The sequence below is a fragment of the Agelaius phoeniceus genome, chromosome 8, assembly GCF_051311805.1.
Source record: "Agelaius phoeniceus isolate bAgePho1 chromosome 8, bAgePho1.hap1, whole genome shotgun sequence".
NCBI classification, from domain to species: domain Eukaryota; kingdom Metazoa; phylum Chordata; class Aves; order Passeriformes; family Icteridae; genus Agelaius; species Agelaius phoeniceus.
In genome coordinates, this window is record NC_135272.1 from 21,915,348 (window position 1) to 21,942,649 (window position 27,302).

The 27,302-nt window shown below is 39.2% G+C and overlaps 2 protein-coding genes across 2 annotated transcripts in view; one reads left to right on the top strand and one right to left on the bottom strand.

The window, feature by feature from the left end:
• Window positions 1-10,873: 10,873 nt before the first annotated feature.
• On the bottom strand, window positions 10,874-27,050 carry CDC7 (cell division cycle 7). Its single transcript, XM_054638249.2, has 11 exons — window positions 26,922-27,050; window positions 24,831-24,917; window positions 22,970-23,105; window positions 22,236-22,329; window positions 21,992-22,134; window positions 20,081-20,330; window positions 19,445-19,540; window positions 18,271-18,449; window positions 16,990-17,072; window positions 14,144-14,293; window positions 10,874-13,179 (listed from the first exon to the last, which is right to left on the bottom strand). Exons 1-11 carry the CDS (start codon window positions 27,013-27,015, stop codon window positions 12,803-12,805), a joined length of 1,689 nt encoding a protein of 562 aa, XP_054494224.2. The 5' UTR covers window positions 27,016-27,050; the 3' UTR covers window positions 10,874-12,802.
• HFM1 (helicase for meiosis 1) overlaps window positions 26,988-27,302 on the top strand; it is a 56,927-nt gene continuing 56,612 nt past the window's right edge. The window contains exon 1 of the mRNA XM_077182263.1: window positions 26,988-27,095. The gene's annotated coding sequence lies outside the window, so the exon portion shown is untranslated. The remainder of the gene's footprint in view (window positions 27,096-27,302) is intronic.

A 27,302-nucleotide genomic window follows, 5' to 3' on the forward strand; every position in this document is an offset into this window, starting at 1 on the left:
CTTTCATTGCTCATAGCAGACACCTGATTGGAAATCAAGCAGTTTGGAAATACTTGGAGAAGTTGGGATAGGAGTTAGAAGAGAAGGACCAGGGCAGGCTGACTTTTCTGAGTCCCATTCAGTTGAAAACCTGCTCTTGAGTGCTCTGCTGCAGCCCTGTAACACACAGGCCATCTGACAACAGTGACCACGTAGAGGTGCAGTGTGCTGTCCTGACACACTCGATTTCAGCTGAGCCCCACTCTGCCGGCTTGGCAGGAGGCTTGCTTCAATGCCTGCCTTATTTTCCTTTTGCAAACTAACTCTTTAGTGGAATAATTACTGTCCAAACTCCAAAGCCCTGCAAGCTGCTCTGCGTTCCAGTTCCACAGGAAGTAAATTCCGAGCTTGCCAAGTCTGCTCACTCCTCTGCGGCTGCTCGGCATCCCGGATCCCTGAGCCTGTCAGCAGGGGTTACGTAACAGGCACACGCCAGGGCTGTGGCTTTTTATACAGAAAACCAGAAATGAATGAGTGTGATGTGGCAGGAAGCAGCTTGTATGAAAGGCCCAAATGGAGATTGAGAGATGACAGTAATATGTTTTCAATACTAAGTTGAAGCAATGAAATACTCACTTGAGCAGCAACTCTAAAGTCCCTGAAGCTGGTTTTAAAAGGTAAAAATGAAGTAAACCTCAAAAATTGCATGGTCAATTTATTTGACAGCATGAGCTTAAATTACCCTAACAGCTGGTTTAAAAACTGCTCTCTTAAGAGAGAGACAGAAGTATTAAGGCAGCTGCCTTTCTTTTTGGAAACACGATGATAAAGGCAATAGGATTACAACAGTAACAGCCTCTTGCAAGGAGATGAGCAGTTAAGGTTTGAACCACTATCTTGGGACCCTGAGCGCAGCCACCGGTCCTGGGGCTGTGTTTCAGCTCAAGCTTTGTCAGTGTGTTTGTCTCCAGCCCTGGTCCTACCTCCGGGATGCATCTTGGATCTGCACTGTGGTCTTGCTTCCACCTTCACCTCCTTTTGCTACTGCCTGGACCCTCTGCATAAACCCTGGACCTAATTTATGTCCACTTCAGGGACTTCAGTGCTGATGCGCTGGCACCCAGCTCCACCTGTCCTGGTCACACATGGCACGACTGGTTTGTGTGTGAGGGCCCTGTCTGCACTGGGCCACCTCAGCCTCTGGCTGACAGCCCTTCATGGAGCAGCCCTGCTCATGCTGCTCTTTACTGGCCTTCAGTGGCCCTTCCTTGCTGCTGGATTGAAGCTGATGCTCGTGCCAGAGGCACTGGACATGTCCCAGGGTGGGACACCCCAGCCTCAGCAGTGTGGTGCTGAAAGGGTGAGACACACCAACTCCACAGAACTGTTGGGCTGAACTGCCCTGCACATCACCAAACTGCTACAGAAGCTGATGGAAATCAACTTCATCCTGTGCCATTTATGCTTCTCAAGGGGTAACAAAACTCCTCAAGGTGTCTGTCATGTAGTCAGACTAAGCCAATTGACAGCATGTTTCCTGACCTCTCTTTTCAGATCATATCTTTTTCCTGTGTACTGAGGGCATTGATTACTTCTTGGGATGAGCTCAAGCTTTTGTTCAACAAATTTCCTGTTGCTGTGGGGACCAGAGCAAGGGCAACAGTTTCTTTAGTGTTCTTCTTACAGTGTGTTACCAGGCTTTGGGGTTCTTGCTGCAAGTTTGAACCTTGCTGATGTTTGTTGAAAATGATTTTATGTGGTGATATTTGGAGACCTTCAGAGTTGTAATGCAGATATGTTAGACTTGAACAAACAGAACTGTTAAGCAAAATACTCTGTTTCCTCCAAGAAGAAGAGAGATTATACAAGGAGGAAGCTTTTGGGTTTGCCTGACCTGAATCAGGACCTGCAGCTCCAACAGCACAGCAGTGGCTGAGCTTCACCTGTTTGGAAATGATTGGAAATGGAAATGCTATGTAAAAGCAAACCTATGTTTTGAAAGGAATATAGAGTAAAATCTTTCTAAAATATCAGCAAATATTTTCAGGTGATTTTTGGTCCTTTCAAAATAGTAACTAGAATTTAGAGAGAGGAGTGGAAATATTGTGCCTGTTCTGTAGAATTAGAATCAAAACAGAGAAAAGATGGAAGGGAATTGGTGATAATTAATTTACCAGGATGCTCCCACTCTCATTCAGTGTGCTCCAATAAAAAGTAAATGTAAATCCAGATTATGTCTGAGCACATGAAGAAATGAACAGTTCCTGTGTGTTTCAGAGAAGAATGAACTTCTCATTGCTGTGGTTCCCAGTGGTTCCTCAGTTTACCAGAGATGGTCATTGTCAGTACATTCTTTAAACATGAGCTAAACTAGTTTTTGTTTTGAAGTTACGTACTTCTATCATCATCAACACCCTAAGCAAGACACTTTGTAAACTTTTCTCATATTACAGTTTCATAATGATAAAACCAGACTAAAATACGTTATATATAAAATTTAGAAGATCATAAGGTACTGCCAGTATCTTTTGGGGGTAAATTCTCTGGTTCCTCTGAAAGGATTGCTAACCTGATACTGCAGAATTCTGGTGCCTCAAGCAGTGCCTCATCTGAGCAATCACTTTAAAAGTATAGCTCTCTAGGGATGAGAAGAAGAACTGTCTTACCTCTACCATTGTTTATTATTATGAAAGCTAATGGAAAAATCAGATTTGGAAAAGATATTATGCAGATTCTCTGCTACTAGAAATCCAGCAATTTTAGAAAAAAAATTTATTCCTTTTTGCTATGGGTATCCTGTTTCTTTCCTTGTGCTTCACTGTGTCCTCTCTTTGTGAAGAGGCAATGGAATTTGTTTGAAAATCCAAGCAGGGCCTTGGTCATTTTTACCAACCTGACTGGGCAGGTACAGCCAGCACTTACATAGGCTATTGATCATTTTTAGATCTGGTTTTAAAATCATTGTAGAGTGTTTAATAGAAGGAATTTCATAAACAGTGTAAATTTCTTTTATACTTTTATATTTATGTTTATGTATTTTTAAAAAAATTATAAATGAAAATATTTTCTAGTACACTTACGTGCTCTGTATTGTAGTTCATGTTCCAATGGTTCAGATTGCTTGCACTTGCATGTGTGCATTTATCCCCCTGAGGGATGATCTTTTTCTGTGCAGCTGAAGTTTTTGGGGAACTAGTATGTTTCAGCAAACTTAACTGGCTTAAATATGAAGAATGTGCGCTTTATCACTGCAAATGTCACATGTGAAGGGAGTAAATATATTTAACCTTTAAGAGAAATGCTTAGGCTTTCTCCCATAGATTCCTCTTAAATGGATCATTTAACTTGCTTCTTCATCGTATGCTTCAGAAACTAGAAAGGACTAGAAAATACTTTTTTTTTAAATTGTGACAAGAGTTGAGCATTTTCTGGCCCTCTTATGTCTTCCTCCCAAATGATATGTGCATCTGCAGCATTTTTTTTTTTGAAAAGACAACTCTAAGGAAGAGGTATTTTCAGTGTAGCTTGATTAGCAAGTCAGTTGCTGTGTGTCTGGAGCACCAGGGAAGGATCTGTGTGCCAGTTTGCCTTTGTAGTCAATAATCTTTTGCAGGAATACACTCATGTATTCACAGACTGCTTCTGTACCTCTGGCATGGACTTTTAACCAGCACATCTTGCAATCTGTTTCACTACCACCCTTGACTCCTGTATACGTTGCTTGCCAACTATAAATAATGGACTGAGTTTTACAGTAATGCATGAGCATGCTCTTGGTATATGTCCTAATTCTGGAAAAAGTTGTGTTACCCAGGCCTCAGTATGGACTGTATTTCTGTACTAAATCTGAGCATGTGCTGGTGCCTTCAGAAGGCTGTTGCAAACCTGTCTTTAAAGCTTTCCTGCAAGTCAGACTATTCTGAAACTTGGCATGCAGCATTTGGAGTGGGTGCAGTTCTTTTTGTTCAATCCAGGTCTGTCTCCTGCTCTCTTTTTATAGCCCAGGTTCCCTAGGGCAGAGGGAAGTACCTAATTGCAAATCTGTCCTGCCAAGTGCTTGGCAGCTGGAGCTTCCCCCCACAGTGGAGTCTATCTCTGAACTAGATAATGTCCATTTGGAAGAACCTGACATTTTAGGCTAGAAAAGGGCAAAGAGTTTTGAAGAATAACTTAGAGATTAAACTCAACTAACACACTTATTTATAGACATTGTGGATAAGACAATTTTAAACATGTGATTGGTTGAAAAGAATGTCTTGTAACAAAATCTGTATTTTTTCCTTTCTCTTGCATTTTTTTGTCTTTGGCCACTATTGCTTTATTGCATTTTAGGATATTTGGGTGAATGATAATGTTATGAAATGTTATTAGTTTATTAATGTTATTATATCATAACATTTTTATGATAACGTTACGTCATTTTGTACTTGTGTATCACACAAATATATCTATATCTAATTTTCAAGAAATTTATGAGCTTTATTTGAATCAACTAGATAGCTAGAGTTTGAAAAGTACTTTTATGGCTTTGTGTATGTTACAGAAATCTGGCATCTGGGTCTGTGCTTGCAAAGTGTGCATACCAAGGAGCACATATCAGCAGAGCAGAGGCACAGCAGAATGAAGGGTTGGGGTTGCTGTGAGTCAGTTCTGTAAACCAGCAATCCTGCAGAGTCAGCACAGGCCCCACGAGCAGAAACCTAAACATCTGGTTAACTTTAAGCTTGTGCTTAAGCTTCTTTGACATGAGCTGCTAAGGGGGGGTGGGTTTGCTTTTAATCTCCGTTCCAAGAGCTTTCCTTTGCAAGGTTACACTTAGGAAGCACTTTTCCAGCAGGATGGAATTTGTTCCCTAGCTTCAGCCTGCCTTCACATGGTGGGGCAAGGCAAAGGCATACAAGTTCCCAGGTTTCTCCCTTCCTTTTCTCTCTCTCCATACGTGAGCTCTGCAGAGGGGGGGAGCCAGCCTAAGAGAGAGCTGTGGCTTGTTCATGTAAATATCCCAGGTGGAGCATCAAGGGATGCAGAGGTGCTGGGTGCACACCTGCCTCAGTGTACAAATAGCCTACAAAAAGTGTAGTGCTGAGATTTCCCTTTTGGCTGGGTGGTGTGTTCAGTAATACCTCAGTGTGTGGGCTGAGGCACAAACCAGTGTTTGTGCAATTATCTGAGGGACTCTGGCTGTAAACACTTGCAGTGGGCTTATTCCTTTACTCCCCCAAGCTATGAAAACAAATTGCTCTTCCTTTTGGATTGAATTCCATTCCCATTTCAGTTTATTGCTGCTCTTCCTCTGTTTCTCTCTCATGTATTTTCCTCTGTTTGCCTCTCAAGATTTTCTGTATTCATATTAATTGTTACCTGCAATAGTTTGTATACATATATTCTACATTTGTATACATATTCTATTCTATTTGTATACATATATTCTATATATTACTTTATAATCAAGTTCTGAATTAAATTCAGTTTAGTTCTAATGATAGCATAGTCAAAGAGAACTCTACAAGAACAACCATGACTGAAAAAGCTCGGGGGAAATTGCATTCTTGCCATGACACGGATGTTCTATCCGAAAAGCTGCCAGAAAAATGGCACTAGGCTGTCAAAGCTTTTCAGCTGTGCTCTGTTCTCCCAGACAGTAGAAAATGTTGCTTTGATCCACCCAAATAAAGGAACTCAGTTTTGGAGGCCTCTTCTGACTCTTTGGTCAGAAGTGGGTTTGGACCAGTGAGTTCAGTAAAGTTCTTCAAGATCCCTGCAGTGCTTAGGTCTGATACCCTTAATTACACATTATAAACTTGACAAACTCATTTTTGGGAAGAAGAATGTAGAAGTCAAAGGAAGAGAGTGGGAGGCAAACACCTTGTACTTCTAGAAATACTTAATTCTGAACTGAGGCAAATAAGGCTTGACAACAAATGCTGTTTCTGTTAACTGACCAACAGGATGATCTCCCTCCATCCAAGTGGGAGGATGTTAATGACTCATTACAGTTTGTTTGATGGGAATTGGAATTTATTGTGGTATCTGGTCACATCTATCTTTCAGTCCTTTGTCTGTTTTGATTAGGAAAAAATCCTGTGCTGCTGTATCCAGCTTCATTCCTCCTGATAAATAAGCTGCATATCTTTATAAACCATCAATTACCCTCTGTTTGTCAGTTTTATAAACTGGAAAAGATTAGTGGGAAGAGAAAAGGAGGGTTGCAGTTCATGTTGTGTGCAGGACTGGATGGTGTCAGGGAGGGAGCTGAGTGCTCCTGCTGAGCAGGGAAGGTGGGTGGGGGACACCCCACCAGGGCACCTCCCTGCTGCCCCTCCACACCTGCAGCTCCTGCCCAATCCCTGCGTGGCCAAGCATGAAGGAGCAGCCGTGCTCAGCACTGCCCTGTTCTCCAGGGCTGGGGAGCCCATTGCTTGGACCAGGGCTGCTGGTGAAGGATAATGTCTTCTCCTGGGCTGAAAGGTGCCCTGGGAGAGCTGCCCTCTTTGTAAGCACCACCTTGAGAGCTTGCAGTGGGCAGAGCTCCTCCTGCATCCACAGCCCCTTGCTCAGTCGTACGTGGGGATGCTTTTCTAACTGTGCAAGCTGCAGTGCTTTTGGGACCATTGGTTTCCCCTGCCACAAACACTGAAACTAGCAGAGGCAGGTGTATTTCTTGTGCTACCTGAATTTTACTTTTGATCTCTTATTCAATGTAGTCCTAGCTTTTACAGAAGCCTGCCTCATAACTTCCAGTAAATTCACAAGGAGCTTTTTGCACTGGAAGATAGAAAATAGACCTGCTGGGATTAATCCAGACTACATGCTCTTGGCTGAATCACACCAATGTATTTCTCCCCTGGATATTTTGAGACTTCTTTGAACATTTCAAATTAGCATTTCACTCAGGCTGATGCTAGTGATCAGGAATGAGTGACGTTAATATTTGAAAACTCTGTAGTAAATCTAATTTTCAGGTTTGCATGCCAAATCTTAGCATGTACTAAGGCACTTGAAGCTGACACATAGATCTTGTAGTTACAATTTAAATGTGTGGCTTGTCTCCACATTTCATGCTCTAATATACAAATGTTACAGGGTTAAAGGCAGTGTGTTGTAAGCAGGATGATATGGCTCTTTTGAATAATTAGTACCTGGAAGAACTAAACACCATGTCACAACCTGTGATTATGGTCTGTCACCGCATGAAAAACAACTGGGCTGGTAATTTTAATTTACTTCACATTTTACTGGGAGGCCGTGGGCAGAGTGATGCATGTCTAGATTATGCTCTGATCTCCAGGGATCAGTTTGTATTCCTAAGGGCAGTGTGACAGCAGGAGCTCAGTGGTTCAGCTGAAGTGGCTCAGTAATGTCCTATCACACTCATTAGGTTCCAAAATGGCTACAAATAGTAGGCCTTGATTAATCAGTTTGATGCGCTCTATGAAAGTCGTAGGTGATGAAACTCCATGGAAATGTTTCAAGCAAAAGCCCAACATTAAGTCTCCATTTTAAGCCCTGAAATAAGGCCAGGGAATGCCGCTCTGGAGTACTGTTGGTCCAGTATTTTTGTATCCTTGTCCAAAGTAATTTACCACAGATTTTACAGTCCTCTTTTTGCTGTTGTGATAGAGGACTTACCACACGTATGTCACAATGCAGCAAATTAATACAAGCATTGATTTTTAGTGAACAAAAAGCTGAGCTAACGGGAGGTAATTAACAGACCTTCCTCCCCTCCCAGCACAGGCTGCCTCTAAGTGAATATTTCAGAATACTGTCAGTTTTACAAAGACAGCTGGGGTAAATACCTATAAATTCAAACTGCACACTGTTTTTTCATTAAGCAACTGCAATGAATGTGACTCAAGTTACAGAGTTCCAGAACTAGTTGTAAGCAGATCTGCAATGGAAAACATATGCCAGATTATGAAGGATCCCAGCAGGCAATAACTGCTTGGCTGTAAGCTGTGTGCAGGACAACTCTGTGTCCTGGTGAATTGTCAGTAGTAAATACCACAGTTTAATCCATTAAATGCACTAAAAGAACAGAAAAGGGCCTCGATATATCTGAGTTCAAGAAGCATTTGGACAACCCTCTCAGGCCCATGGTGTGACTCTTGGGAGGGTCAGGAGTTGGAGTTGATGGTCCTGGTAGGTCCCTTGCAGCTCAGGATACTCTGATGCTGTGTTTTCCCTGCTGCAGTAAGTGAGCCATTGTAATCCCCTCACTTCTGGGATGTGGAAGGAGCCCCACAAGCAGCTAACACAGCCCATGAAACTGTGTTGGTCTTCAGAAGGTGGAGTAACTTCTTGGAGTTTTGAAAGAAAGTTTGAAAAAAATTTATAGCTTAGTATCAATCTGGTGAAGGAAAAAGATGTTGTTTATAGAACAAGAAAAAAGCTGGCTGTAGCATTTTGTGTCCTCTTGAGATCCACACTACTCAATCTCCCCTCAGTGCTTTCCTCCTGACAAGTGTATACTCACACAGTAGAAATTTCAGCAGTTCTCTTTGAAATTGGCATTCCCAGATCTGATAAGAGACTACAGACAAGAAAACTGAAATGCTACAGAGAAATTTAGCATTCTTACCTCTACTACCAAGTTCAAGTGGGGGGAGGGGGGGCTTTGATAAGGAAACTGAGCTCTTTGGAACAAGTAAACAGACAGAAAAACAGGAGCAGGGCTCAAGAGGACTCCCAGGACACTTGGAAATAATTGGTACTTTTCACATAACACACAGTAACTCTTAAAGCAGCAAAGAATGATTAAAGCCAAATGCCTTATAGCAATACAGAGTGCATCTGAGTGGAGTTTTTGGGGGGAGATGATGAGAAAAAACAGCAATGGGAGGTTTTAAAAAACGAGAGAGGTTTTATCAATGAGCTGCCTGCTGTTATACATGACCTATGGCATTCATTATATCAGTCATTTAGCCTTTCCTCCCAAGATCTTGATTTTTATTTTTTTTTAATGTCAGTTGTTGGGCTACATCCCTATCTCATCACATCAAGAAGTAAAACTAATTATGTATTATTTTTTACAATTACTTTGTTTATGCCATATAAAAGACATGGAGCAAATTAATACCTTCCACAAAACACTTTTAGCACTAGAATTTTTGAAACAGAAGTTTAGGTCTTAGATTAAAATCCAACTCTTCTGAAAACTATGGAAGAACTTTATGCAAGAAACCAAATAACATGTAGCAAAACCACTCTCTTCCCTGCCATATCCCCAGAGGAAGATGTGAGTCCTTCCATAAATGGAATAAACAATACTCTGGGGATACTCAGGAATGCATATAGTGGTTAGTTTTTAACATGATACAATAAACCATTGTATAGGGATAATTCTAGCAGTCAGTGGACATGAAAGTAGAAAGGGTTGAGTCATGGAGAGGCAGAATTGAGCACATAACAGGCATATTTAAAAACTCTTGGTTATCTAGGTTATGCTGATGCAAAATATCCAATTTACTGGACCCTCAGCTCAGCAGTACCAGAATTTTTTTGTTACCAGGGTAACAAAACTCTATATGCTGGCCTTTGTAAGCCTATGATCAAAGGGACTATCCAGTTTCCACCCACTGTGTGCAGGCTGCCAATTTAAATATTTACTACCCCTTGAACTGGCCAGCCAGGAACACAGCAGCAGAGAGGGGTATGAACCACATATGTACTGCCACTGACCTGGGACGTGTTCTGTTTTCTGGATAAGCTACAAGAGAATTCTGAAGTGAACATGCTGTGGCTACATTAGTAAAATAATTTACTATGTGCTCTAAAAAAAATAAACATTAGAAACACCCAACCAAGAAACATTTACAATTGTGCTGCAGGAAGAGCATTGCTTCAGTAATGTCTCAAGAGAACTGTCCTTGCTATAAGCCTACCACTTGATCTGCATAGTTCCATTATAGATTTGGAATTTATAAAGCCATAAAGTACTAATTTCCTTTAAAATGCTGTTGTTCTATTAAGTGATTTGAAAGGTTAGTCATTTTCTCTATACAGCCAAGAGGTCTTTTAAATGCGGTGTAAAATTGAGCAAATGAGGAACCTGGGTTGTTGAGGTTTTGACTTCAGTTGCCTTGTGTGGTCTGCCTTCAGGAGGCAGAAAAATTCAGGTGTCCCCTGCTAAATGCAAGCATTATTTATATCACCTCACTCAGAACATACCTTTTCATCACCAACAAATATATGAAGCAAGTTCTAAAGATTTTTTTCTTTCTTTGTATTTTGCTCACTAGTAGAATGTAATGGCCAGAAAGGTGCTAGGAAAATAAATATAAATATGCATTTGTTACCCTTTTCAACTAGGATGAGCATCATAAACATGTCACAATTTCCTCACCTAGTCTGGCTTAGTACTGAGAATAAACTAGTCTTCCCTATGCTAAATACACAGGTGTATTTAGATTTGCTCCCAGCATCCTGTTCTCAGAATTCTAGGTACCAGTTTCTATTCATCTCTCCAAGCCCATGCAGCTTTTTGCTGCCATTTTTGGTTTCTGCCCAATTAGTTACTAACCTTGTCATAGATGGTGTCCAGAACTTAACACTCACCCAGCTGTGACCTCACAACCAGTGAACATTTGTTGAAGCAATGTAATTTCTGTGCAGAATTTTTTCTAATTGCAGCTCTCATGGTACAAGATTCATGTTCAGTTTATAAATATCTCAAATCATGTATTTCAACTTTAAAGGAATCTTAGTATTTGGCTCTTACCTATGGTTTTTAGAGACCACTGCTCAGCCCTAGTGTTTTCTTGCTCTTTTCCTTCATATTTTTCTTTCTTCTTTTTTTTTTTTTTTTTTTTTGGTCCCTGTAAGAGCCCATTGCATTTAACGTTTTGCTTCTGGCTTTCTTCTGTAGAATGCGGCAAAAATTACTTCCTTCGCATATGCTAGTTCAAGCACACTTTTCTTTTTACTTCATCCTTCATCCTTCCACTTGAAACAAGAATTCTCCACATTTTAAATAGCTGACTGGAAAAAGGAATACCAATGTGTTTTTCCAGCTTGTTATGGAATACGCAGAGCTTAGAACTGTTCCTTACGAATTTCATTTACCCTTAGTGTTTTGGTAAAAATACCATTAGCAATGATTTTTCCTTTTTGGCTTTTAAACCAATGCAGAGTTTAATTGCTGTGGGTCTGAGGGGAGGAGCTGCTGAAGGCTGTTAGCAGGGAAAGCTTGAAAGCTCACAAGAGATAGCTGACATATTTTTGCTTGTTGTCAGCTGGTGCTCTCATAAGCCCATAGACAGCACGAGTGAATGTAGGAGGAAACAATACATCTGCAGACACTGGCAGACAGCATTGCTTGCCAAATTTGGCCACAGTTCCTTTAGATAAATAATTTCTCAGTGACGTGCTGTGTTGAAATTATATAAACAGCAAAAATTACAAGACCTGGGCCCCAGGGTCTTGAGGGTTTCAAGATTTTCTGCAATCAATATTCTGACATCTGCAAATATTTTTCCCCTAACAGCTGATGCCAGAAACAGAGCAACGTTACCATTATTTTCTATGTATTCAAGATTTTGAAAATATTGATATCTTGTCTCTTCAGCCCCAGTCCTGGTCAGGATCTTTGCACTGTCATAACCATCAGCTCATATGAGAAGGCTTTTACAGGAGTTATCAAAAGAACCTCTTAGAGCAACTCCATCAGCATCTCAAGAAATGTATATGGAAAAACACTGTATTATGTTTCAGTCTCCAGAATCATCAAGGGATTTAGAGAAACTTCTGTTGGATGTGATGTAGCTTACTTTGCACATTGAAGGTGTGGGATTTTCCTCCTCAGGACCAGAAAACAGCTAGCTAACTCTGTCTAAGAGTTCCTTGACAATTAGGATAGGTCTGCTATAAGAGCCATACGCACTAAAGCTATCCAAAGTGGCTTCTGTCACTGAGGAAGGAATGCAGGAAACCAATGTGGAAGACTCCCTGAACAGAAACATCCTACAGGAAAACCTTACCTGAGTTTTATAGAAGCATCTCTAGACAAGCTTCTGAAGTTATAAAACCAAATCATTTATTGAACAAGCATTTTTTAAGAAATCAGTTTCTAGAACAGAAATCAAACCTATGCCTGGCACTCGACATCCTTGAAGGCAGCAGCTGTGGAATACTGGCAGTTACCCATGGCACTGAGGAAACATGCAAAATGAGTAACTGCATTTATTACTGTTTCCTAAGTAGCAAAGACCAGACAGGGACAAAAATGTACTTTTAAAAGTTATGCTTTTCTTTTGATGATGTAATCTCCAGCACCTGGCCTTTCTTCTAGCAACACTCCCAAAGTAATACTGTTCTCTGAATATAGTCTGAACAAAATGAATACTCTTTGTTCCATTTTCAGTCCCCCATGTACCAAACAGGAACAAAGCAGAGATTTGCAAGTACAGAAAAAAGTATCTCAAACACTTTCTTATTTCAGTCTTACCTTAAGGCAAACTTGTAAATTTTAAGGGAATATATCGAGAATTAAGCATAGATCTTATGAAACTCTTTTTTCTTTGTTGTTTTTGATCAAAGTTAACTTTTTTAGAGAACAGGTATACACAGCAATAACCTCTCAGAAGTGTCCTAGGATAAGACACTTAGTGATCACGCTAGTGATGTTTATGTAACTTTTGCATCTGCAAGTATTTCTTAAACTGACATTTGCAGTCTAACTGTACAAGACAAAATTTCAGTAGTTCAGAGCACAGTGTGATGTTATTTCAGTGAGCGTAAATGTTGAGGGCAACAAGGTAAAACTGCCTCAGTATTTCATTTCTACACAAAACATATGAAAGGAATAACAAAGTAAGTTATCTTCTCAGAGCCTTATGTCTTTAAAAAAAGGATGCAGCAAAGCCTCTTTTGCAGTTATTCTTGTTGCAGGGTTTAAGTCTAGTAGCTTATCAAGTAGGTCATAGGCTTCATCAGGAACCTGATCCCATCCTTTCATGTCATTTTCCTTCATTTCCAAAGCACCATCACCTTCCTGAAGACTCTCTAAGTGTTGAATTTGTTTTCCAAGTGTCTCAGGAGCACAGGGTTTGTCTGCTGCAACTGACAGAGCTGTGTTGTTTTCAGACCTGCTGGGCCCTTCCCCCTGAGATCCCTTACAGCTGCTATTTGTTCCTCTCAGCTTTTCACAGAGGGTTCGTAGGTTTTGAGTTGGGACAACTTGGGTACACACAACTGATTTGCCTAGGGGAAAAAAAGTTGTACAGGAAGCCACATCTTATTATACTTTCTATGCCACTGTAACTTTTGTTTCAGAGAAACTTCATGTCTCAAATTATAACCAGCATGAAAGAAAAACAAATCTATCAAAGAACCAAATCCAGCCCCCTGTGCCTCCACACCAGCCCTGCTGCTACAGAAGCAGCCAGCAACCCCTGAGAGTCAGAAGGAAGGGGTCATCATCTCAGTTCTGCTCAGAACAAAGAGCTTTGGGTTATGTCAAGTTATGTAGTGACAGGTTGTCAGCCACCCTGTACACCAACTTGCATTTCACTGTCATTAAAACAGAACTGAAGACAATTAAATACCCTGATTTTTACACCCATGTCTGGAGAATGAAAATTGATGCTGGCAGTTACACATCCAGGTAGCAAGTGCTGCAGCATTTAGCCTGCAAGCAATTAGGGGAATGGTTATTTGGATATTTTGTGTTTTGTGGTGATTGTGTCTTTTTTAAACAGGCCAGCTGTTGGGTATTGGGTTTTTAGCTTGTTTGTTTGTTTTACTAGGCCTTCTGGGGAAAGGGGTGGGGGAAAAGGAAGGTTTACATCATCTAAATTTTAAGTCACATTGACTTAAGCCTCCAGGCCAAATTTTGTAGAAATAGAAACACTGTCTCAAGAATTCTAACCAAATGCCAGTAGGAAACATTTCATTGGCATACTTCACCTCAAGTAGCCCTGACTTAGTGAAAGGCAGTAGGCAGGCTGGGAAAACTATGACATAAAGTACCCCATACACAGACTGTAAAAGACAGAAAAACACAAAACTGTCTAAAAAGTCTCTCAATATACACTTCAAAAAACGTGATTTACTTCCAAAATTACTCTCAAACCTAAAAATATATTTATTTACACAAAAAAATTGATTGTAAATCACAGTATTAAGTAACATTTCCCCCCTTCCCCCAAAATGAAGGTTTGCATACCAAAAGTTCTAGCAGCCTGAATGGTTTCTCTGGATCCACGAACTGTCATGATTTGTGCCAAAGCAGTTAAATCATCACTTGCTTTGAAAAATGGATACCGTCCACTGAGTAAAGAAAGGAATATGATTCCTGCAGACCACATGTCTATTGCTGCAAAGGAAAGCAAATTTATTAATAACTAAACTCACAATTTCATCACAAACACAATCTCAACTTTAAAAATAAATTATGATCTGAAAAGTTTCTATGAGCAAAAGTTATGTTCTGAAGTACTTCTTGACTTTGGTCACACAGATAATACTTCAGATAATAGTGGAAACTTCTGTAATTAGATTGAAGAATAATTTCCTACTTTAATGCAGAGGGAGTTTTTTCATATGAGTAATTCCATTAACTTGCTAAACTTAAAATGAACCAAAACAATGTTTGAAGTTGTTTTACCTGGGAAGATGAGAGGGGGCAAATGAAATGGCTGGTTTGATAAATATTTAACTTTACTTTCTATGGAGAAAATCTATATAAGGGTCACAAATAAAAAATGTTTGTGAAAATCTTTTGGGGATTGAGGCTGGCAGGTAGGCAGTACTAAGAAACTGATCTTATTATGAACTTTGTTCTTCTCTCGTATGAACTCACTCGACAAGGTAGGCAGTTTAAAAACTGTAATAGTTCAAAGCTATTCATCACTTTCATTGTGTTATGAAGAGTACAGAGAGTACTCTGGGGATAGAGGCCAAAGCCTGATGGAAACTTCAGTGCTGGAAGTTACAAGAATACCTGTCTGCCATAATTTTTTGGCTCACTAAGGTGCACATTTTAAGAGATGGCAAGGAAAGTGAAGGAGAAAGTTTGAAGGATCTCAAACTCCAAAGAGAAAAATTAACAGTTGGGAAATAGAGGCATATTCATCCTAGTCCTATTGAAAAAAGTAAGCAGCAAAATAGGCAGTAATTAATTTGGATGTTCTAATTAGAAACACTCAGCACAGGACTTTGATTTGGACAAAAGGTATTAGGTTGACTTTAGTTGCAAAACCAGATTTTATGTCTTTTATTTAGAAAAAAAATCCAAGTTAATAATTTGGCACAATTTACAGTGGAAAGGTTTTCAGCCTTCTGCACAGTTCCTGTAAAATGTTTTAGTATCATCTTTCCAACAGTGATACAGTAATACTATCTGTTTGAGGGGCCATGCATCCCCCTGAGGATGTGGTTGGGTAAGCTGGAGTAATCAAGGTCAAGACCTTTGAGAAGGTTTAATTATGTAACTCTTGCTGAAATTATAAGGCTTTATCCATTTGAGTGGGCAGTAAATCCTGGCCCCACAATTGTAGTAGAGCTGTGATCATCAGCAGAGTGCAAGATCTTGTGGAATGACATGAAAATCATGATTCCTCCCTATGCTATTGTCTAGTGTTACCCAGCTAGTGAGGAAAGGGGAGCAAGGGACAAACCAAGGGAAAGTGGAACTGGACCTGTGTAGCCTCAGCTTGGGAGTTTGGGTTGTACTCCCAGCACTGTGAACCTGGGTCAGACGTGCTGTAGTAGCTCTGGGTAGAGTCACCTGGATTCAGCCAGTAACTTGGGGTCAGCACAGAGGCCAAAACCAGGAGTGACACTGCTAGGAGTACAAGGAGGTGACTCCAGCAGCCCCAAATGAAAGTGGACAGTAATACTTGCTAGTTCAAATAAAACATGGTATCATAAAAATTAGTATTAGTGTACCCAGTTTGAGTTCAGGGCTTTGTTGATGTACTGCAGGAGCTCAGCACCACTGACTCAGTCCAGGGATGTCTGTGCCATACCCAAGGGTGTCTAGATTTGCCCCTCCTTTTTGTAATCTCATTACCCTAAAGAACAGAGATCCATCTGAGAGCGTGCTGAACACCAGCACATGTCCAAGATTTCCTAGGTACATCTTCTTCCTGCCTCAGTTCTGTCTAGACAGATTCAGAGGTTGTCTAAACTTGTCCTAGATTTCTGGATGACTGCTAGCCCATAAAGCTGGCTGTTACAGCACAGGCACAAGAACTCCAAACAAGCTGCCATACCTTTGAAATCCCAGTCATACTCACACCACAGATGCTGTTTCAAACAGCAGTAAGCTACCTAGGCATAAGGTGATCAAATATATTGATAATTCTATTTTGAGTGTTCTTACATACTTTACTGAAAATTAACAGCTTTCTCAAAAGCTATTCAGAAAAAAATGGCCAAACCTTATATTTTAAATCCAGTTTTTGGGGATATTTGTATTTTTTGTAAGTTAGAACTCCTGGCCATACAGCAAATATTTAATGGGTAACTTTGCTCCTATTGGTTCTCCATCCTGCAGGTAGGCACCACCTCTCCCACCTTGCTTGCACCAGGTAATGCATTAACCATCCCTCTGCTCTGTCCCAATATTTACCCAAACCACTGAATCTTATGAACTAAATTTTAACACAGGGAAATTAAAATTTTAGTTCAGAAAAATTATGACAATTATACACCATCTACTTAAACCACTAACAAAAAGTAAAAATATGATAAAAAGTCATTAAATAATGCTTTCTAGAACACATTTGCAATTATAACATTAATTATGCCTGCTATGGCAGCATAAGTTACAACTTGCCTAGAAAAGGCTAAACAATGCTCCCTCTCCCCAAGATTTATTCAAGATTTTTCTTCCTCTGAATAATAAACTTTTAATTAAAATCAGGAAATACCTGAAAAGCGTTAGAAAGATGACAAATGAATTTCAGAAGTTAAAAAAATCCTCCCATAAAAAAGACAACAAAATATGCATAAAGGAGAAGGATGAAAAGGTGAAAAAAGCCATTGTTTGAGTCTGTTGGGCAGTACCTGTGGTCTGAGTGGGGCACTTTGTTAATACTTCTGGTGCTCTGAACCCAGGTGTTCCTGCCCTGGGAGCCACTTGCTGACGCCTTGTAATAAGAGACAAAAATATTAGAATGTAGAAGTTGATAAGTAAGTTCTAAATCTAATAATACTTACTATTATTTTTAGAATATACTTGTGTAAGATGTGTAAACATCCTAACCCTGCTTTATTCAAGTTTTACAGAGGTTTCAAGCATCTTATCTAGCATGAAATCCTAAGATACACACATAATATCTGTATTATCTATTATAGTATATTTTAATTATATTATCTAGCGTAAGATAATACCAGAGAAATACTTATTGTGTACTTAATTCACAATGACCTTTTCTTGGTTTCATCTAAGAGAAGTGTTATTTTTGTTAAAGGCTTGTTTTCATGGGAAACTTTAAAGTTGAAGCTAATTAACCCAAGGCAAAAACTATATGAGATTCTTGAAGGTGGATGCTATGACTTTGTGTCAGTGCAGAGCAACCTAAGGGTTGTTCTGAGTGTTGCCAGGAATTTACTTTTTGTTAGATTAACTAAAAGGTCCAAGGTTACCATTATTTAAAAGATCATGTGTGGATAAAAGGCAATAGTAGATCATAACCAGAATACCTGCAGAGGGATGGAGTTGAACTCAGCTGCTAAGATTGTCCAAGATGAGGCACTGGAGCAGGCTGCCCAGAGCAGCTGTGGATGCCCATGCCTGGCAGTGCTCAAGGCCAGGCAGAATGGGGCTTGGAGCAGCCTGCTCTAGTGGGAGCTGCCCCTGCCCATGGCAGGGGGTTTGGAAAAAGATGACCTTTAAGGTTCCTTCCAACCCAAACCATTCTGTGATTCTCTTGGTTTTTTAGATGAACAAATACAAAACAGTCATCCTTCCTTTTTATTCTACATCTCATGATTTCTGACTGTTGCTATAATTTAGGCCTATTAGATAACTACTAAATGACAGAATTTAGAACACTTTTCTAAGTGTTGAAATTAACTCAAGTGATTTTCTACAGCACATGTAGGTGAATAAATAAACACAACAAGAAAATAATTACCAGTGAATCTTTCTAGCTGCAGATAGCAGTGGACTAATCCATGAATTCCATCAACTATTTTTGTTTAAAAAGAGCATACTCAGTCTCTTAAGGGCTGCAGAGATCAAATACTATCTTCCACACTAAATCAGCAGTCTAGTAAATCTAAGTTTCTGACTTTGCTTGACAGCAGAGTAGACAATTTAACAACATTATCAAAGCAAATTACCTTGAAAGGCAAACACTGCAGACTCTGTCCGTTGCATAACAGTCACAGGGCAGGTTTAAAGGGCAGGCACTGGCAGCTTTCCTGGCTGCCCCATTGCTCACAGTTCTGGTAGAAATAATCTTCTTCTTTGTTATTAACTTCCTGGATGAAACATCTATCACCTTTGATTGTTTTAGGAGCTGCAATGGAGATATTTTAGAGAAGGTGACATATTTAAGAAGTCTTCCTTTACATATAGATAGGACAGTTCCTAAAATACTGACCTAACAGGTGGTGATGAACAAGAAGAATTTTAAAACAGACAGCAAACCTCTTTAACAGTACCAAAACTACTATATAACAGACACTCGAACTTTCTAGATAGCTTGACTTCCTCCCCTGCAGAAGACGTTTTCAGTGTTTACAGAAAAACCAATATATATTAGATATTCTGAAGCTACAAGGCAAATATTTTTCAAGTTAGTATAGTGTTTCAAGGTTTTTTTTGGCTCAATATGAAAATAAGAAAAAAAAATGAAATTACACAGCAACACACTAACTCTAGTTCTACAATAAAATACCATAAACCAAACCCTCTAATTAGTTGGGGTTTGCCCCTTGTCATATTAAATACTGATTACAAAAAAAAATAGTTACAAGTTTTATCCTCAGCTTCAACTGCAAAATAATTTTTTTTTTTAAATTTCACAAGGTAAGTAGGAAGTAGTTTAGCACAGGAACAGGCTCCCCAGGGCAGTGGTCACAGCAGCAGCCTGCCAGAGCTCCAGCAGTGTCTGGACAATGCTCTCAGGCACACAGTGTGACTCTGGGGGTGTCCTGTGCAGGGCCAGGAGTTGGACTCTATGATCCTCATGGGTCCCTTCCAACTCACTTTATTTTGTGATTCTATGATTAGCTGCACAGATAGATGTATAGGAAAAAAGATTAACTTAGCATCCAAACAAGATCAGCTAGGGAGACAGCTACAGAATTCCTTGTTTAGGAGCTTCAAAAGGGACTCAAACAGAAATGAAAAATTCTTTGAGCCTTTCAGGAAAGACATGTTTAATGGTCTGCTCAAAACCTTTGAGTTGCACAGCATTCTAGAGCAGTGCTCTGTCTTCCAGAACAACCAGTTCTATACTTTTTCAAATATGCAGCAGATTGATCCTACTGATGAGTCAATACTTCTTACTTTTGTGCTTGAGTTCTCCTGGTATGTGGAGCTGTAGACATTGAAATTCCTCTCTCCAAAGACAGAGCGCTGGACAGAATGGTGCACAGAGTCCTCCTACAGACCAACAAAAAGGACAGTAAGGATCCTGTTTAACAGGCATCTGGGTACTGACAGTTCAAAAATGTGTGGAGTGTCACAAAACAAAAACAGCTGCATGTAAGTAATTTTCAGGCATCAGGTTACTGTGGATGAAGAAACATGGTCTAGACAGAACAGCAAACACGTTTACAAAACCACACTTCTTAAGTGCCCCAAGACAATCCAAGTGTAGTCTGTATTGCACTTGTTATGCAACTAGTAACTAAACATAGGTGAATGATTATTGGCTTGGGGAGGAGTTTCCCCATCCATGCCTCTAAAAAAGGATTTAAGGCTATTTAAATAGTAACTCATGTTAGGGTTTATAATGCCTTCAGCCCTGTATTACATCTAACAGATAATGATAAAGCCAATAGTTATGTAGAAGTGGCTCCTTAGATATGAACACTGTGCTGCTGTGCAGGCTCAGCTTCTGTGCAAGTACTGCATCCCCCCCTGTTGGATGAAGGAACACATTAAACATATACAACAGCATTAAGGAAAGAGATTGAGAACCTTTCCTCCTCTTCCTTGTTTCATCTGTACTTTTGAAAGTGAGCTGGACCTTCTGTCAGCTGCTTTTGAGGCTGACTGTTGAGCTATCTGTTTGGGTGCTGTGACACTGACAGAAACCCCATTTCCCAAGGTTACAATGGGATTCATTTGTAAGCAACTTCCCTGCTGGTCTTCAGAGTGGGCAGTTTTAAGAAGCTCAATTTTCGTATCAGGGGTTCCTTGTGCCAAGCCAAAATCTACCAAGGCATACCTGAAAAGACAAATTCAGAATCAGGAGTCACAAAGTATCTATTAGTCGTTCAATTTACTATTCATTACTTATTTATCTTTCTTTCACACTTCATTCAACGTTGCTTATCTGTACTCTTGCCAGCATCACAGTCCTATTTTCTTCCTTCTCCTCCTACTGACCCATCTTACCTATCTCCTCAATGTTTTCACCCTACACCATTGTTCATTGTTTCTTGTCCCAAAATCTTATCAAGTGCATCCTTCCTCCAAAGGTGTTAAAAAAATATTTCCAGCAACTCCTTTCTGAAGTTTTTCTAATCCTACAGCCCTGAACCTTCAGCCAGCAATCATGTACAAGTGACTCAACTCGTGCAGGATTCCCAAGGGCACAGGACAAAGGTAGCAGTGAAGACAGACAAGACCAACAGTGCTAAAAGTTTTGACAGAGTTCTGGCAAATACTACTGGAATTTACTTTAGTCTTCAAACAGGTAAGGCTACATTAGTTCACAGTTCAGATCTGTCTCTAAAAGGATTATTTTTTGCTACAACCAGTACAGAGACAATCCATCTGTCCCCGGGTCTCAAACTCAACTCCACACCTCTAAACACAAAGGAGAGATTAAGGCTCAAAAAAATGTAGGAAGAGCAAGATGACAGTACATGTTCATTTTGACAGATTAAAAAAGCCAAAACAGTATTTCTCAAACTTTTAAGCTTGTGGTTTAGCAAAATGCGATCAAATCTCCCCTACAAACTTTCACTGCATAGAATCACAGAAACATTTAGGTTGGAAAAGACCTTTAAAATCAAGTCCAACTGTTAACCCTGCTGTGCCAAGTCCCACAAAAGCGTGTCCCTAAGTGCTGGATCTACAGGTCTTTTCAATTCCTCCAGAGATGGTGACTCAGCCACTTCCCTGGACAGCCCATTCCAATGCTTGATAAACTTTTTTCTAATATTTAATCTAAACCTTCCCTGATGCAACTTGAGGCTGTTTCCTATCATTTCCACATTGGGGATGTGCATCCTGCTACAGTGCTTTGTTTTGGACACACTCCAATACCTCAGTGTCTCAGCTTTGCAAGCACTATGCTAACAAGTACAGCTATAGGACTGCTAGCACTGTAGCACTCTGTCTATTTCAGCTCTTCACAAAGAAGCAGTACCTCACTTTTTACAGTCTTTATATTTTGTAACTTACAGGCAAAAGAGCCAACTCTACTAGTTATAAACATTCATTCAATGTAAGGTGAAAACAGCCCAAAGCCAGCTATCTTACCTGTATCAGTTTTACTCTATCCACTATTAAAAATGTACAAGGATCATTCTTTGCACCACAAGTTATAATTGACTTTCTTATTTAAAAAACCCCCATATTTTATTCTTCTCATTCTTATTTGAAAATGCAGTACTTTTACTCAGTAGTAAAATCTTCATTTTATCAGGTCTTTGTCACTCTATGAAGCAGATACTACCTTAAGTAAAAAAAAAAAAAATCCTTCCCTTCTCAAGTCCCTTAACAGTGAAAGAAAAATTTTACAAATAAAACTCCACGTTTTCAGCTTTATTATTTAAGCACATGTTATGGAGCTGGAAGGAAAGAAGCTTAAAAGCCTAATTGACTCTGTTCTGCCAAGGCACACATCCCCAGATGAGATCACAGTATGGCCAGACTCACTTTTTTAGCTGCCTGTTGTAGAGGAAGTTGCTGGGCTTGACGTCACGGTGAACAATGCCGAAGTGATGGATGCGCCTCAACGCTTTAAACAGATTAAACATGTATTCCCTCACTTCTTCAAAGGAAAGGGAATTCAAAATGTCCTGAAAGAATATTTGGATACCGTAATTTATAGAATTGTAGAATAATTATGCATCTGCTTTTAATTAAATGTTTTACTACATATCAGAAGTCTGAGACTCACCAAGAAGGACTCGTGCTCCAGATATGGCATAACAATGACAACGTGATCGTTTTTCCGAAAGCAGTATTTAACTCCCATAACATTATCTTGTCCCCTAGAAGAAAAGCAGTTTTACTGAACAAAGGACAGAAGATGGATGTCTATTTTCCTTTATTTTTTCAAAATAAAAACTTCACTCAAGCTTTCTTTTAACCCTAATTTATATTTTGACAGCAGTCTTATCAGCAATCAGCACTTGTGCTCTTGCTGCTCACAGCTCTGTTCCATTTGAACTCCATTTTATGCTCTATTCTCCAGTTTGGAATAGAACTCTGCAGATTATCTGTGGGGTGTAGTTTGTAGTTACCACTGCAATTAATATAGGCCCTAACTTTCATGATCCTACTACTTTAAGAAAGTGCTATTCAGCACACTCCACCAACAAATATCCATTCCTAAAACCACATTTCTAATGAAGTCATTCTTTTTTCTAAGCATTTCAGAGCTGGAACTTTGTTACCACAAAGATATATAATGGAATTTCTCAGCTGGTAAATAGAGCACCCCTCCAAACTGAGACTATCAGCAAAGGGCATCCATTACAGGTAAGACACTCCTTTTGTTATTTGCTCTCGAGAAAAAGAATGTATTTGTGTGTGTTTAAATACAAAACAAGAGAAGTGCCAAAACTTAAATACAGAACAGTGAGACAACGTTCAGTAGTTAGGAAAATCATAATTTTTTAGTTTATGTACCCTGCCACTGTGAGGCACTGAAGTTCAGCAGCTATTCGCAGAGGGTGGCTGGTTGGAATCAAGTGTTTCAGAGCCATTTTCTCCTCATATCCTCTTTGTAGCTGTGCTGTGGCCAAGTAAACAGAACTAAAAGTACCTGTAAACAAAGGAGAAAAACACAGTCTTCAACATTTTTAATTAGGTCAATGCAGATTTTTACAGAAATGATCTGACTGTTCACAATCCTGCAGTACACTTGATACTACATCAAAAGCAGATTCTAGAAGAGAAAAATCCAGTTCCTTTTTTCTACTACTGAATTTACTGATCTTGTATACAAGTTTTTTATGTCAGTAAAAATGCAAATATAACACTGTCTAACTTGCCTGGGACACAGTGCTCTTTGAATGTAAATTTCCTATCTTTGATTTGCTTTCTTGTTTAGGTAGCTTACTTTCATCTGACATCTACCTCCTCTCCCTACAATGTAAGAGGAATATATAATGCTAATCTGGAAAGCACTGCCAGTGCTACTCAAAGCACTTCTGAAATTGCTACATTTTCCTTAATTCTGTACTTTATCTATAAAGTAAGGCTTCCCACATGATGTCTCACTGCACTGTTTATCTGCCCAGAGCATTTTACCACACCCAATGTGATACCTGTGCTTGAGCAAGGGAGTATTCAGCCTGTATGATAAGCTTACCCAGCCACTTCATTTTAAGGATGCCCTAATAAGCCTCTTAGGAGGTTAATTTATCCTAATGATCTGAGATATCTGAACATACAAGTTGAAGTGTTCTTCCATATGAATAAAGAATTACATTTTGATTACATTTTAAGTAATGTGTTTGCATCATGCTGGTTCAACAGTCTGAGTGCAAACATACATCAAAATGCCAGCAAAACCTAAATACTTCATGCAAGCATAAAAAAAAATCCCAAACAATCTGGAGACCCACACCTCCAACAGAACTAATTGCAGCAACAAGGGTTACCAAATTTGACTTAAGACATTATTTTTGGTGGTGAGAACTGCTAAAATGAAAGTGATTCCAGAGCGGAATCCTAAGTTGAAGCTTGTTTTCTCATAATGCTGTTGTACTGCAAATAGTATTCTTAAAAAACATTGTTTGTTCCCAAGAGCAATATCAGAGTATTATTCATAACCAGAAATTTTGTTTAATTACACAATCTTTTTTATGATAGGAAAAAGTTTTGGGTTTTTTTTTAATTTTACATTCCTGTGGGGAATGGAGCTGGGGGTTTTTAAGTAGCTTGGTGGTTTTTGAAATAAAAACTCTTAGGCATCTAAAAAAGTGCTGAAATCCCACACTCAGAAGAACCTGGATCTATTTATAGTCATGGCTGACACTAATTTAAGGTATTTGCAACACTGTCTTGTTGAAGGCAAGGTGAACAAAAGCATCCTAAAATTTGATACCGTATGTCTTCAACAATAAAAAAATTGTTCATTTTTTAAGTAAAGCAGCTCCAACCTTTCAGTTTCCTCATCCACTTCTGCCCAAGAGATTTTAGTGGAAACAAAGCTAACTTAAGGAACACCAATTAAGTATGTCAAAAACACAGCTACACATAAGTAGATTTCTCATATAAGGGAGAAAAACGAATGGATTTTTAAGACTATTTACTTGAATCTACCTAAAAAGTTTTTAATTGCCAAAACTGGAATGCTGTTTTTTTAAAAGGCTTTAATATACCAGATTTTCAAGAAAATAGCTTGAAAGTGTTCCTAATTAATACACCTATGTGCTCAGAAAGAATTCCTACAGAGACCATTTGGGATCTTAGATTTATACTTTTTAAGTTAGAAATGCCAAAAGAAATCTTAACTCCAAGCAAGATAAAATGAAACATTTACCTTCTCCGATTTTTTCCTTTATTTTGAACACATTTACAAGCTGTGGCACTGCTTCATAAAGTTTTTCAATATCTTTTTTTACTCCTGCTGTGGGAAGAATGGGGAAAATAAGTTAGAAATTTTATTACTTGATTCAATATCTGATCTATTTTGGAGATCACAAATTACACTTCATAGGACTGTGGGTTCACATACACAGAGGAAAGAACAGCACAAAGGTATTCTAGCCTATTGACATTACTATGTGGATACTTGATATTGCTGTTCTTCATCACACTCCTTTCTAAGCTGCAGCATTTAAACTATTTTTTTACTTATCTGACATATAGCAGACTCTGAGAGGGCAAAAGCTGCCTGGTTTGCAGGACACCTACAGCTCATCACTAAATGTTTATGTGGCATTTGCAACAGCAATTTGACAAAAGGCAAAACTATAACAATTAATTTCTGTAGGCACAGGTGCAAATCCATAAGATGCAAATCACAAATGCAGAAAAAGCAGTATTTTTTAGAGATTTTTAAGATTGGTAATGTGATCTTTCCCACTGTTACTTAAAATAGCTGGCACCAAAGCCCATGTTTGCTCTGCATTTCAGCTGCTGCACTTCATGCTGCAGTCACTAGATGGCACGACAAGGATGCTGTACTGGATTATTTCAAAAAAATCATGTAGTTTTCCATTCAGTTTACAAATCCTTGTTGTTCAAGCCTTTTCTATACCCCACATAAGAATACACTTCCTTTGAAGCTACCAATTGTGTAGAGGCTGTAACTAATTTCTGTGAAGTCAGGGGTAAAGAATATTACAGTATACAGAACTAAGCACAAACTGGTATTTGAAAAGTCAATCAAATGAGTATACATTTTTCATCCTAAAAATAAATAAATTAAATTTACATAAACAGATAAATTGTAATGTATTGTATATGTCAAAATGGATCATGTTCCACCAGGGCATTAAGTCATAAGCAATAAGATTTTGTTTTTAAAAATCAGATGTGCTAGAACCAAAGCATGGATTAGCATGTATCTCTAGGCTTCTGTGTAGCTTACTTTAAACAACAACAAAAACTGCCTCAAGAACATTCTTCTTGCTAAAACCCCAATAAATCAGCTAGTAATTCAAGTCATAGTTAGCTTTCACTTTCAATTTTTTTTTTATTTCAAGATTTTATAAAAACTAACATACTAAAAATGCTTCTGAGAAGTGAAACCTACTGCCTCACTTAACTATCCACTTACATTCCTTTTTTTTCCTTTAAGTTGTTCTCTCTGCTTCTTCAAATTGTTTTAAGACATTTTGGGAAATATTTTAGGAATGAAAAAATCCTAAGGTATATACTAACCACCATGGAGAACTAACTCAACAACTGCTATAGAATCTGCCAGATACCCCATTTTGTCCAACACTGAATTCAGATTCCTCCCTGGAGAAAGTTAAAGCTGTCAGACCATTTGAAGCAAGGTGGCAGAGGCTTCAGGCAAGGCACTGACAGCATTAGGAGCTCAGTAGAGCTGGTTTGGGTGAAAGAGAGAAGTGCTGGAACAAGTCAGTGACTGTCCATGCTGAAGGACAGCAGTGGAAACATCACCCGCTCTCTTCTGGGGGCCTGAATCCTCACTGGGTACAGAGAGCATACAGTCATGGTGCCATCAGGGTAGTGATACCAGTCAGTAATATTAGCCAGCATTTTCTGTCAGCAGATTTTAAAGTGATTTCTTCTCATATTTGGAAAGCAATACCAACAGTATTCAGCATCAATCTGGGCAAAATACTGGGTCTGTGCACTTGTCTGGTCAGTTTTATTCTCAAGGGCTGGCTTTTTTTATTCTGGTATCTTCTTATAATATGTTCTGTAATATATTAATAGTAGGTTTAGCAAAACTACTGTTGCTGAATTTTTGTAACACACAAATAGCAGGAATAACCTTAAAATCAAAAGCCACCTCAAATGTTTTCATTTCATTAATTCTTTATATAAAAGGATTATATAGAGACAGGCTTATAATCAATACTGAAATTTCCCTAAGTGATGAAGCAGCCTGTCAACACCAAAATGTAATGTTGACAATCCCTGTTTCAGCAGATACCTGAAAGCTTGCTGTTCTGCTCCAGATTCCCGTGGAAGTCTTCAGCCTGCTGAGGGTGCTGTTCATCACAGGGAGACTTCAACACCGCCTCCATCACAAAACAAGTCTCAAGTAAAAAAAAAATCCAAGACTCTGAGGGCCACTTCTGGACACCTGGGGGAGCAAGCATATCTGGTAAGACACTTCCTAGCCCTGCACTCAGTTCCTGAGATGAGATTCAGGCAGTCTGGGGAGTTCCTCTGTGCTACCTAAAACAAAGCGCCACCCACCATCCCAGTGAAACAGTAAACCAGTAAAGCAACGAGGAAAGAAGGGGGAGGGAAAGGGAAGGAAGACTTTAGCAGGATAAGCTTAAATACAGCTGATTTTCATCTCTCATGT

Bases quoted from the DNA above. Each gene is read 5' to 3' on its own strand.
- CDC7 (XM_054638249.2), bottom strand. From the start codon at position 27,015: ATGGAGGCGGTGTTGAAGTCTCCCTGTGATGAACAGCACCCTCAGCAG. The intron at 23,106-24,830 runs GTAAATGTTTCA...CTTTGTTTACAG, and splicing joins AAAGGAAAAAATCGGAGAAG to GTACTTTTAGTTCTGTTTAC. The intron at 18,450-19,444 runs GTAAGAAGTATT...TCTCCATTGCAG, and splicing joins AGGAGAACTCAAGCACAAAA to CTCCTAAAACAATCAAAGGT.